Here is a 12,435-nt window from a genome sequence, read left to right as displayed (position 1 = left end):
GGAGGCGGAGGAAGAGAGGTATAATCCTCCTGATCCCAATGTAAAGGTTGCCTTAAGGAAGGCGGAGGCTGAACACCACAGGGAACAGCAAACTCAGCACGTGGCTCAACATCGTACGCCTGGCAGGTGGAACTGCTGGCAGGTGGTACTGCGATCAGGCGGAGCGAGTGTAGGTGGAGGGAGTGTAGGCGGAGATGGAGGAGCAACACTCTCAGCCCGACACTCACGCATCAAGTCCGAAAGCTGTGCTTGCATGGACTGTAGTAGAGTCCACAACATCGTACGCCTGGCAGATGGTACTGTGATCAGGCGGAGCGAGTGTAGGTGGAGGGAGTGTAGGCGGAGGCGGAGGAGCAACACTCTCAGCCCGACACTCACGCATCAAGTCCGAAAGCTGTGCTTGCATGGACTGTAGTAGAGTTCACAACATCGTACGCCTGGCAGGTGGTACTGTGATCAGGCGGAGCGATCATAGGCGGGGGGGGGGGGGGGGGAGTGTAGGCGGAGGCGGAGGCGCAACACTCTCAGCCCGACACTCACGCATCAAGTCCGAAAGCTGTGCTTGCATGGACTGTAGTAGAGTTCACAACATCGTACGCCTGGCAGGTGGTACTGTGATCAGGCGGAGCGATCATAGGCGGGGGGGGGGGAGTGTAGGCGGAGGCGGAGGCGCAACACTCTCAGCCCGACACTCACGCATCAAAACCGAAAGTTGTGACTGTATGGACAGCAGTAGAGTTAACTTGGGGTCGGCAGACACTAAGGTCTGCTGAGGTAAAGCCTTAACAGCAGAGATCTGTTGCGGCAGAACCTTACTCCTCTTAGGCGGAGTGTAATCAACTGATGACTGAGGAGAGTCAGAGCTAACCCAATGACTGCATTCGGGTTGTGAACTTTAACTTCGTACGTCTGGCATAGGTCTGGACTTAACGTTTAAGAGGTCTTGAGACCTGAGACCAGCGTTACTCTGCCTTTATTTTCTCCCCTAATCTCTTCTGCAGACGAGCAAAATAAGGGCTCAATCGTCTGCGGGTGGGAGTGACGGTCTCGGTAAGACACGCCCACAACCACCGAGAATACTTCTGTGCGCCGATCAAGGCCTGCTGAACCCTTATGCCCTTCGACATTGCTTCTCCCCTGGGCTTGGGAGCTTGCAAGAGGTCCCGGACTGGGAGGACGACTGGCGCGCACAAAAGTACCCTCACGCACTAATCACTTATCACTTTGATTTCTGTTTGCACTTATTTCACTGAACTCGAAACTTTAAGTGGTTTGTACCTGAAATACGCAATTCTATCCTTTCTCAAAGTTAGTAATTGCGAAAACAGAATAACAATGTAACAGAAAAATCTAATGAAAGATAATTCAGTGGTTGGAAAGAGACTAAACACTAGATCACTCTAGAAACGTTTAGTTTCTTCCCCTAAAGAGACTAGGGAGAAGAGCAAAAAAACGAAAACGACGTTACTCGTACGCCTGGCAGGCTTGAATGAAACGTTTATCCTCTTTCTCCCTCCGTCTCTATCTCTCTCTCTCTCTCTCTCTCTCTCTCTTGACTTAGAACCTGAGAGAAGAGCCCAATCATATATATCGTTAAAACATATTATTGTTAAAGGAAAAAAACTAAAAGTTCCTTTATTAGGATCAAAACCATTAAGTTAAGAAAGAATGAACAAAACGCTAGACACGGTTACTCTTACTGCAACGTGAAACCGTGAACATTCTTTCTCTATCGTAACGATAGAGTGCAAGTTGAACGTTCTGAACGTCAACAACTGCAGAGACAAAACAAAACGTTAGTTCAACTTTGAAAACAGTACGAGACTGTCAAAGAAAATCTTTCAAACTCTGTGGCGGAAATAGCATAATATGTTAACAGGTAAAACCGAAATGACGGGCTCAAAGTTTATTAACTTCGGTAAAAGACCGCCTACTATTAGGAAGGTCGAAAATAAACAAATATAAAAATTAATTTTAATGAGTTTATAATAAAAGGAAGTTAATCGAAGAGGCCTATAAGAGGCGGAGAGATATAAAATAAATCTATAACTTTTGTTAAGCAAAATTAAGAAAGAGAGTCTATACTCTCTTAGACACCAACACTTCCGTCTAAGGGAAGGGTCGGCCATTGAAAGGTGAACGAGAGTTCATACTCTCTCGTCACCATAATTAATCAAATTAATTCCAAAAGCTAACTAAGCTAATATAGAAGTTTCCAGTAAAGCGACAGCCGAAATCAAAGAGAAATACTTCACCAAAGTCGTGAAAATACTCCAAGAACATAAGCGTATCCCAGAACGTCTTGCCGGAAGCACGACAGAGGAATAATTGAGGAGGTGTCAACAAGAAGTACTTGAGTACCTGGCCACAGGTGGCGCTGGTAAATACACCCCCTTCTAGTATTGTGATAGCTGGCGTATCCCTCCATAGAATTCTGTCGGGCAACGGAGTTGACAGCTACATGATTATCGGGTAAGTTTAATATTGAAAAAGGGAGTTTTTCTATATGTATCCTAATTTTCATTAGTAAAGTTTGTCCCGTGTACTTCTATAAAAAAAAAAATGGAGCTTTTGTATATCAGCGGCCAGTTCCTCACGAGTACATTAAAAATGGACATCAACTAACCTACCCTACAAGCCCTCCCCTTAACTACTTACCTAATGCCTGCAACCCACCTTACACTGCCGTATTCTAAGTTAGACATAATAATACATACACGTGGCCACTATCATACATAACCCCCTTTTTTTTCTCTTAGAAATGTTGTCCTGTGCTTTTAGAAATTTACCCAGTAGCTTATAGCAATGGGCCTCGATGCATTCCCAAGAGATGCTGACTGACATTTACAAAAAGACTGAGTTGGTATTTCATCCTAATGAAACCTATCCTTTCACTGGCCAGACAAGGATTACTTTATCAATTGGTAAGGGTAACTACCATATCTTAATCCTTACTCCTTAGCCTGGGATAGGTTTAGAGCTTGTAGGACTATCGTAGGCCAGTTAGCTGTTAATATTAGTTAATACATCCTGCTACCACAACTACAATGTCCCCAGTACCATAAAAACAAAATAAATATAATAAGGACAATAATGATAATGACAAAATTACCTTTATATGCCACGTTAAAATGTTTCGTAAGATGACTAGCAGTGTAATGCTACAGACAAGTTGAACCAACTACGGCCCCAAGTTCTACCAAAAACGTAAACACTAAACACAACTAAACATCGCAGTAAGATGGTATACTTAGATATTCTATAAAACACTAGACCTATAAACAATTTGTTATATATTCTTAATAAAAAACGGTTTATAGTAAATGTATACTCAAACCTTGAATTGTGATCACATATAAAGTACTTTTCATTGTTTAGATGATAATTCTATAGTCTATCATAGCAAATCTCAAAATTTTCCCGATCGAAGCACTGACAGGAATGTCCAATAGATTATTGCCCGGGGTATGGAGAAGTACTGATTTATTTAAGTAATTTATTCTACCCAATATGGATTACGATAATTTCTTATTTGAGAAGAATTTGCCCAGAGAAATTCTTAAGTCTCGTGTCAACCACAAAAAAAAAATCCGATTAATAGCAATTTATCTCATGGTTTTTAAATAAATAATGTAGAAAGAATCACAGAATGTCACCTAAGAAATGTTTTTTTTTTAATAAATATCTGGATAGATATAAAGAAAATGTGATTAAATGCGTTATTATCAGGATTTATTACTGCAAGTAATAGGAATCACCGGGTATCACTTCAGAAACTGTGCTGTAGGTTCTCGAGGCCGAGCTTTCAAATATATGACCCTAAGAATGTATAAGTTAAAAATATTATTATTATTATTATTATTATTATTATTATTATTATTATTATTATTATTATTATAGTTGGAAAAAACAGGATGCTATAAGCCCAATTAATGAGCAATAATGCTTTCGAACGAACATGATAAAATTACTGTGGAAGTCCTCCTGTAGAGAAAGTGGGGTTCCCCAGCTGTTTAGTACCAGAAAAGCAGCCGTAAATAAAAAAAAATGAAAATGAAAGGCTCCAACAAGGAAAAATAGGCTAATGAGGAAAGGAAATAAATAAACTTCAAGAAAAGTATTAAACCATTAAAATAAGATATTTCAAGAACAGTAACAACATTAAAATGAATATTCTACCATAAACTACAAAAACTTTATGAAAACAAGAGGAAGAGAAATAAGATGAAATATTGCCCGAGTGTACCCCTCAAGGCTTTCAAGAAATTGATAACGTTTTTCCTTTGAAATGTTATGATAGCGTGGGTTTAACAATTAACGTGGATTATGCTATGTGATGATCTAAATACATTAAGTTAAGAATGTATACGATAAACAAATCTTAACTGTGAGCTTCGTAGGACGCGTGGCTTCTCCATGTTTAACTAGACCAGGAAAATGACACCTAAAGTTAGTAAAGAAATCTACGAATCAATATTCTGTTAAGAAACTTGTGATTAGCTGTATTGTTGACATGATTGATCACTGCTACTCTTATCCATTATATCCTACCCAAAGTACAACTTAGGAAGTTACAAAACATAATAAACAGAGGATGTTTAAAAGTTGAATACGAGAAACAAATCTTGTTGGTACTGCAGAGCGCAGGGCTTTTCCAAATTCCGCGTATGACAAAACCAAGAAACTAACTCTTCTTGGAAAGTAAAGTAAGTATATGTCGGATGATTAGAAATCCCTTGATATATTTATGATGCAAGTAAGTCTGCCAATATTCATGTTTACCAAATTCAATTAAAGGCTAAGATTATTATTATTATTATTATTATTATTATTATTATTATTATTATTATTATTATTATTATTATTATTATTATTAGCTAAGCTACAACCCTAGTTGGAAAAGCAAGATGCTAAGCCCAAGGGCTCGAACAGGGAAAAATAGCCCAGTGAGGAAAGGAAATAATGAAATAGATAAACGATATAAGAAGTAATGAAAACTAAAATAAAATATTCTAAAAACATTAACAACATTAAAACAGATATTTGATATATAAACTATAAAAGATCTTATGTAAGCCTGTTCAACATAAAAAAAAAAACATTTGCTGCGAGTTTGAACTTTTGAAGTTCCACTGATTCAACTACCCGATTAGGAAGACCATTTACAACTTGATCACAGACACGAATATCATTAAAGATAATAAGCTACTCACCACACTTGCGTATTGATAAAACTACCCATTACTTGATGAGGAAAATATTTCTAAATGATGAAAGAAAGAAAAAATGAAGTTGTAAAAATCACTCCTACCTCTTGGACAAGATGTCAGTTTCTCCACTTCAATTCCTCAATGCTAGTCGAAAAGATATCCGGTTTCTTCGCTTATGTGTCGCACGTGAATTGTTAAAATTATGTCTCTTGAATAACAAATAAGGAAAAGAAAATAAAAAAAGCTCTAAAAGATTACCCTAAGCACGGTCTAAATTCCCACTGATTCTCTGTTAGCCTCCGTGGAGGAGTAGACCGAGTACAGTAGTACTGGTTTCAGGTCGAAGACATTAAAGGTATTCGTGGTCACTTTGTAAACAAAAGTATTTGACCTGAGGCTAGCATAGCTAGTATTTCATGCGTTTGTTTATTCTGAGAGAGAGAGAGAGAGAGAGAGAGAGAGAGAGAGAGAGAGAGAGAGAGAGAGAGAGAGAGAGAGAGAGAGAGAGAGACTATAGATGCATTACTGTTAATTACTTGGATTTTTTCTTGTGGAATAAAGGTAGCCGAAAAGTTTACCTAGTTAGGACAAGTTGAAATGTCATTAAAAAAATAGAAATAAAGGATGAACATAGAACTTTGAAGTTTTACAAAATCTTTTAATCTCCCCTATATAATAAAGTGCAATTGTCTATATATATATTATATATATATATATATATATATATATATATATATATATAGAGAGAGAGAGAGAGAGAGAGAGAGAGAGAGAGAGAGAGAGAGAGAGAGAGAGAGAGAGAGAGAGAGAGAGAGTTGAATCTGTGGGTGGGTGCGTATCTATGTAAATATTTAGACGTAATTTTTGACGCCTGGGATACACTTGTGACTAGTGTAATGTATGTTAAATCCCCCCCCCCCCACTACAAATGTTCTTTCATTCAAAAATCACAAAGTAAATGACGGAGAGAGTGAGAGAAGAATGACACGTTCTGCAATCTTTTATGATGAAGTCAACGGAAATCTTGCAATTTCAGTACATTTCGCTTCTCTTTAACTGAGGCCTGGTGTGATTATCAAGCACAAAATTGTGTTTGTTTGTTTGCGTTTTGGTCCACTTTTTTTTTTAACCTTTTAATCTGAATCCCAACATTGGCGTTTATTTACTGCTAGCGTAGCATATCTGTTAAAAAATCTCTCTCTCTCTCTCTCTCTCTCTCTCTCTCTCTCTCTCTCTCTCTCTCTCTCTCTCTCTCTCTCTCTCTCTCTTTATATATATATATATATATATATATATATATATATATATATATATATATATATATATATATATATATATATATATATTGTAAGGACATCGTCTTACCCGCCGTGTTTCCTCCCCGTGGACTCTTTTCTAATAAATGTAACCTTATTATTAATTCCATCCAGTGGATGTTTATATCTTGACGTTGTGCTCTTTGAGAGCTTCATTTTAATGTATAATACTGTATATTTCCTTAGGCTACCGCGTTAGTATTTGTTAATTTATTTTGAATAAAAACAATGATCTTGGCGGTTGGAAATGTGGTGCTACTATAGCGTGAGGTCTACCACACTATAGCGTGAGATCTACCTCCCGTTAGTACTATAGCGTGAGGTCTACCGCTGAATTATTCGTCCCTCATAGATAAAACACATTTCATACATTTGTTTAAGCAATACACACTTAATTTACACATATCTTAAAAACGACTTAAATAGATAATTGGATTTCTAATTACATTAAAAAAAGGAATAAAGGTAAAAATAAACATGTTATCATATATTTCCATACATTTATTCTAGCGATACACTCTTCGAACATCAAAACATGGTATCATATATTTCCATACATTTATTCTAGCGATACACTCTTCGAACATCAAACAGGTTATCATATATTTTCATACATTTATTCTAGCGATACACCTCGTACATCAAACAGGTTATCATATATTTCCATACATCTATTCCAGCGATATACTTCGTACATCAAACAGGTTATCATATATTTCCCAAGGCCAATATACATTTACTCTAGCGATACACACTTCGTACATCTTCTAAGAATGACACAAATAGATCATTCGAAGTTTTTTTCATCACCTTCCAGCAAAAATGATCAAGATGAGACTGGAACAGCTGACGACCAACACCTTGCATTATTCTCTTCAGAATCATCATTTTAGCGTCCAACCACGATCGCTCAATTGCCTGTGTGTGTGCTCCTGTTGCTGGTGGTTCACTGTAGAATGCTGATATCTCTTTTAGGCCGAGGGAAAAACTGATTTAGGAGATCCATTTGCTTCCTTTTATATGGGCAGGTCACGTTTTTGATGGATTTGGGCAGTTCATAGTTAGGTGCGGGCAAGGCCAATATTGGCTTTCGGTGCGGGGCTCTGGTCACGCGGTAGACCCCACCCTCCACCTGGGTAGGCGACATATGGCGGTAGACCTCACACTATAGTAGCACCAAATATATATATATATATATATATATATATATATATATATATATATATATATATATATATATATATATATATATATATATATATATATATAGAAAGATACTTCCTTTTTATCATACATGGGATATTTTTACTGCATTTCAGAAACTATTAACATTGATGACACTAATCACAGATATGTTTCTTTTAACTGATAATTCAAATATGAAGCCCATATCCAAAACTATCTCAAACGACACGCGTATATACATAGGCACTTCGAAATCTCAGGAGAATTTCGCTGTCACAATAAGGTAATTGCTTTGAATAGTAGTTTGACAACACTCCTCGCTGCTGGGAGGAAGGGCGATGGTGGCTGGTATAATACACAAACATACGCTACCGGAGTCTAAGCGACGTCAGGCAGGGTATCCGGTCGGGACTACCCCAAAAGCCAAAGCAAAGTCCTTCAAAAGAAAGCAGCCGTGTTACCCTATACGAATAAGAAAAAAAAAGCACGCTAGTAGTAGAAGATGTAGTAGCCTACAGTAAGCTTCAACACACCGAATTTTACATACATGCAAATTATCTTGCATCCCTTTTAACTACAATATCATATTTCATAGTACTATATCTTCACACTATTCATCTTATATATTTGTGTTTAAATATCACTAGACACTGATTGCTCATAATACCATACTTGATTTTTAATAGATAATTTTAGAGACTTGAAGGAGATTATAACAAATTCAGACTGTTTACATTTGCAAAATATTTAATATTGGCGTTGTAGGCTACAGTGAATACAGATAATATATTATGAATTTGCAATTGCTTAAAATACGCATGCAAATTTTAGATACAACTTATTATTTCAAGAATGAATGCTATCACAATTTGCTTTCTTACAGCCATACATTATAGTTAAGTAGCGTTGTATGTAGTATAGGCCTATATCTTCCTGACCACAGAAGGCTCGTGTGGGCAGGTGCTCGTTCAGCCAGTGTCATCTAGAAGAAAGGAAAAATAAATGCTTCTTTTGTATTGAAATGTCATCAGAACTTGTATGTACAAGAAGAGGAAATATTTATAATTTTTTGAATAGCATTTGCATTCATCCAGTTCCTTGACAGCTGGTGGCTCCTTATAAAAAAAAAAAAAAAAAAAAAAAAAAAAAAAACCACGCAACTCATTGCCAAATTCTGACTTAGTACTCAGCAATTATTTCTCGTTTAAAAATAAAGAAAATAGAATATATGAAATTTTGATGAACATATCTTCATATTCTAGTAACTAGTCATTAAGGCTTGATTCATTTTAAATTCTATAATTATAGCCCATCCATATATAACACTATGCTGTCTTTAAAAATGTCACATGAATCTCCGTTGGTTACTGTCTGTAAGTGATTAAGAGCTCATAGGTTTACATGCGAAGATATCTGGATTCCATCTAACCAAATAAGATGATTGTAATAAAAGTTCTACCTAACACGATATTACTGTCCATAACTGCAATGATGTAAAACTAATATAAACTTGAAAATATTGTCTTTAAAACTGAAATGTAACTAAGAATGTAGCAATTGACCAAAGAACATCAAGAAATATTCGGAAATGTTGATAATTGTACAATACCTGGACGGGTACTTTCTCAAAGGTCCTTACTCGTGGACATCTGTCTTCTTTGACTCTTCTTCGAGGAAGGCTCGCCGTGCACACATGTATTGGCGACAGTAAATTTTCATGTATGATACCTGGAGAGAGAGAGAGAGAGAGAGAGAGAGAGAGAGAGAGAGAGAGAGAGAGAGAGAGAGAGAGAGAGAGAGAGAGAGAGAGAGAGTAATGTATTAGATCAAAACGAAGGTTTAGAATGATATTACTGACTGACCATACTTAGAAAATTGAATTATGCTCATTAAGATTAAAACGAAAAGGAAAACTGATATAGTACATACCTACAGACCTTACACACACACACACACAAACGGACTCACACACACTCACACACACACACACACACACACATATATATATATATATATATATATATATATATATATATATATATATATATATATATGTGTGTGTGTGTGTGTGTGTGTGTACGCACACACATTTATATAAATACATAAATACACACATGCATATATATATATATATATATATATATATATTTATATATATATATATATATATATATATATATATATATATATATATATATATATGTGTGTGTGTGTGTGTGTGTGTGTGTGTGCAGCGTATAGTGATTTATAATTCATTCATAAGAAATATAGAGATTGAAGGACATACTAACCTGACTTTTCACTTTCACCGAATAATCCGGAATAAACGATGCTGAGTTCGGCTCCACTGACTGGACTTTGGTCGTTATGTTTTGTAAGCTTCTAGGTGTTGACGAAGATTCTCCTAGGGAAAGAAATTACTTAGCGTTTCAACAGTATTTTGAACCCGTTTATGCGGAGAGAGAGAGAGAGAGAGAGAGAGAGAGAGAGAGAGAGAGAGAGAGAGAGAGAGAGAGAGAGAGAGAAAGAGATAATTTTTATTATCATTACAAGACTAGCCCCAACCCTAATTGGTAAAGCAGACCAAAGCGGAATAAGAAACAGTAACAAATTAACTATAAATAAAAATGATATAATGATAACAATAGCAATAGCAATAAGAGCATGCACTATAGTCCATTTCATTTATAGGCATATTTGCACCGACTCGCAGGGGTGCCCTTTTAGCTGGGAAAAGTTTCCTGATCGCTGATTGGTTGGACAAGATAATTCTAACCAATCAGCGACCAAGAAACTTTTCCGAGCTAAATGGGCACCGTTGCGAGTCGGTGCAAATATGACTCGCTAAAAGAAATGGACTATAGTTGTGAGAGGTTTGAAAATGGATATCAAAGATGAAGATAATGAAAACGATAAGAAAAACATAACCTTTTATCAAACAACAAGGCATCCTTTACTATCTTATTGAACTAACTAAGAGTTTAAACAGAGAAAGAACAAATTGATGAGTGTATATCAGTCAAAAGATCATAGTACATAAGTTATGGTGCTATCCAAGAATTAGTTTGATTTCGGAGTGTTCTTCTCCGCGGAAAACCTTACCGTGACTAAAGTCATTTTATTCTTGTCATGTGGGAAAATAGCCCTTGAAGTTAAAGTGGTGACCAGTGATTACCAATGTAAGTAAGAATGTAAGATGTAGGCTAATATTCTAAATGGTTCTAGAGGTCTGAGGATAGAGGAGGATGTGTATGGAATGCATATCAGACTATTTTGCATATGTGTAGGTAGAGAGAAGGGCCATATTTAGAAGAAAAAAATACAATATTGTATCAAACTGTCCGACCAGTCCTTATAGGACTCCCTATAGCTTTCGATAATCTGAATATAGGGAAATACGACTATATTTTGAAATAATTCTTAGTAATTTGCAATAATGTCTTCTTAAATTCAGTATATGATCGTCTCAAGCTTTTATTTTTGTTACTTCGAAAAGAAATGTCAAGAAATATAATTTACCAAGGTACTGTACACAAGGCATCGGTGGACAGGAAGCTATGACATTGAAATCTAAGTCTACACATGCTTCTTTAGAATAGCTCCCCATGATCACCCTTTCTATTCTAAAGGAAACAGTTTTTTTTTCCCCGAGCTTAAATATTTATGTGAGATACAGCACCCAACCAATTGCGCAGCCAAGCAAATAGGTCAATAGGGCAGTCAGAAAATATAGACCGTAATATAGATATCAACATCGTAAGCTTGTTCAATAATTAAAGAGACTGTCTACAATCTAAATGACGAGAAATACATTTAAAAAGCTATATGTTACAAACACCGTCGTCCAATTAGTTCGTTATGCATGTTGCATAAGATTTTTCATAATTCTGACCATCCTTTACATTCAGATCTTTCTGGAGAGTAGGCCTACCATCCTGTTCGTAATACTAGGCATGCAGTTAACTTTGATAGTCAGGCCTTCTCTATCATGAGGCTTAATACTACAAAGTATTCTAGAAGTTTTATTCCAGCTGTGACCAAGTTTTGGAATGATCTTCCTAATAGGGTGGGTTGAATCAGTAGAATTTCAAAAGTTAAAACTTGCAGCAAATGTTTTCATATTGAACAGGCTGACATAAGTCTTTTTTTATAGTGTATATATGTAAAATCTGTTTTAATGTTGTTATTGTTCTTAATATATTTGATTTTGATTGTTCATTACTTTTCATGAAGTTTATTTATTTCCTTATTTTCCTTCTTCGCTGGGGTATTTGTCTGTCTTGGAGCCCTTGGGCTTATAGCATCCCGCTTTTCCATATAGGGTTGTAGCTCTAATTAGATAATAATAATAATAATAATAATAATAATAATAATAATAATAAAACAGGAAGAAATGTGATCTTTTGTATGGGATCTAAAAAAGATTTATATAAAAGTTTAAAAAAGATATACACTCCACCGGTGAGAAAAACAATTGAGGGAAATAAGTCCATTGACCTACCATCCGCCTGCATGCGCGAGAGAGCATCAGCTCCGAAGCACGTGAAAGGGCCACTCTCGAAGGTCAGGCCCTCTTGGCCTATGTTGACCTCGACGCGCCCTTCGAGAATCAGCACGAAGTAATCGACTGGTTTTCCCTGAGGATGAGAAATTCAAGTGAATTTTAGAGAAGATTTGATTGAACTTTTAGAACATCTATTGATTCTTAGTTAAATCTGAAAAGT

The 12,435-nt window shown here is 36.3% G+C and overlaps 2 protein-coding genes across 3 annotated transcripts in view; both read right to left on the bottom strand.

The window, feature by feature from the left end:
- Positions 1–5,433, bottom strand: part of LOC137634478 (uncharacterized) — a 59,832-nt gene extending 54,399 nt beyond the window's left edge. Inside the window, exon 1 of one of the 2 annotated variants that reach the window (XM_068366899.1) lies at positions 5,312–5,433. The gene's annotated coding sequence lies outside the window, so the exon portion shown is untranslated. Of the gene's footprint in view, positions 1–3,112; positions 3,216–5,311 lie in introns of those variants that run through there. The other variant, XM_068366898.1, reaches the window with a different exon arrangement.
- Positions 5,434–8,534: 3,101 nt separating this feature from the next.
- The window catches only part of LOC137634116 (unextended protein-like), a 16,916-nt gene continuing 13,015 nt past the window's right edge, over positions 8,535–12,435 (bottom strand). The window contains exons 11-14 of the mRNA XM_068366340.1: positions 12,213–12,348; positions 10,003–10,115; positions 9,321–9,439; positions 8,535–8,693 (exon numbers count right to left, since the gene is read on the bottom strand). Of these exons, the coding sequence (XP_068222441.1) occupies positions 9,347–9,439; positions 10,003–10,115; positions 12,213–12,348 (342 nt within the window). The 3' untranslated portion in view covers positions 8,535–8,693; positions 9,321–9,346. The remainder of the gene's footprint in view (positions 8,694–9,320; positions 9,440–10,002; positions 10,116–12,212; positions 12,349–12,435) is intronic.

This window comes from Palaemon carinicauda, chromosome 44 (genome assembly GCF_036898095.1).
Source record: "Palaemon carinicauda isolate YSFRI2023 chromosome 44, ASM3689809v2, whole genome shotgun sequence".
NCBI lineage: Eukaryota > Metazoa > Arthropoda > Malacostraca > Decapoda > Palaemonidae > Palaemon > Palaemon carinicauda.
The sequence above is the reverse complement of the archived record's forward strand: the minus strand, read 5'-3'. Positions and strand labels throughout refer to the sequence as shown.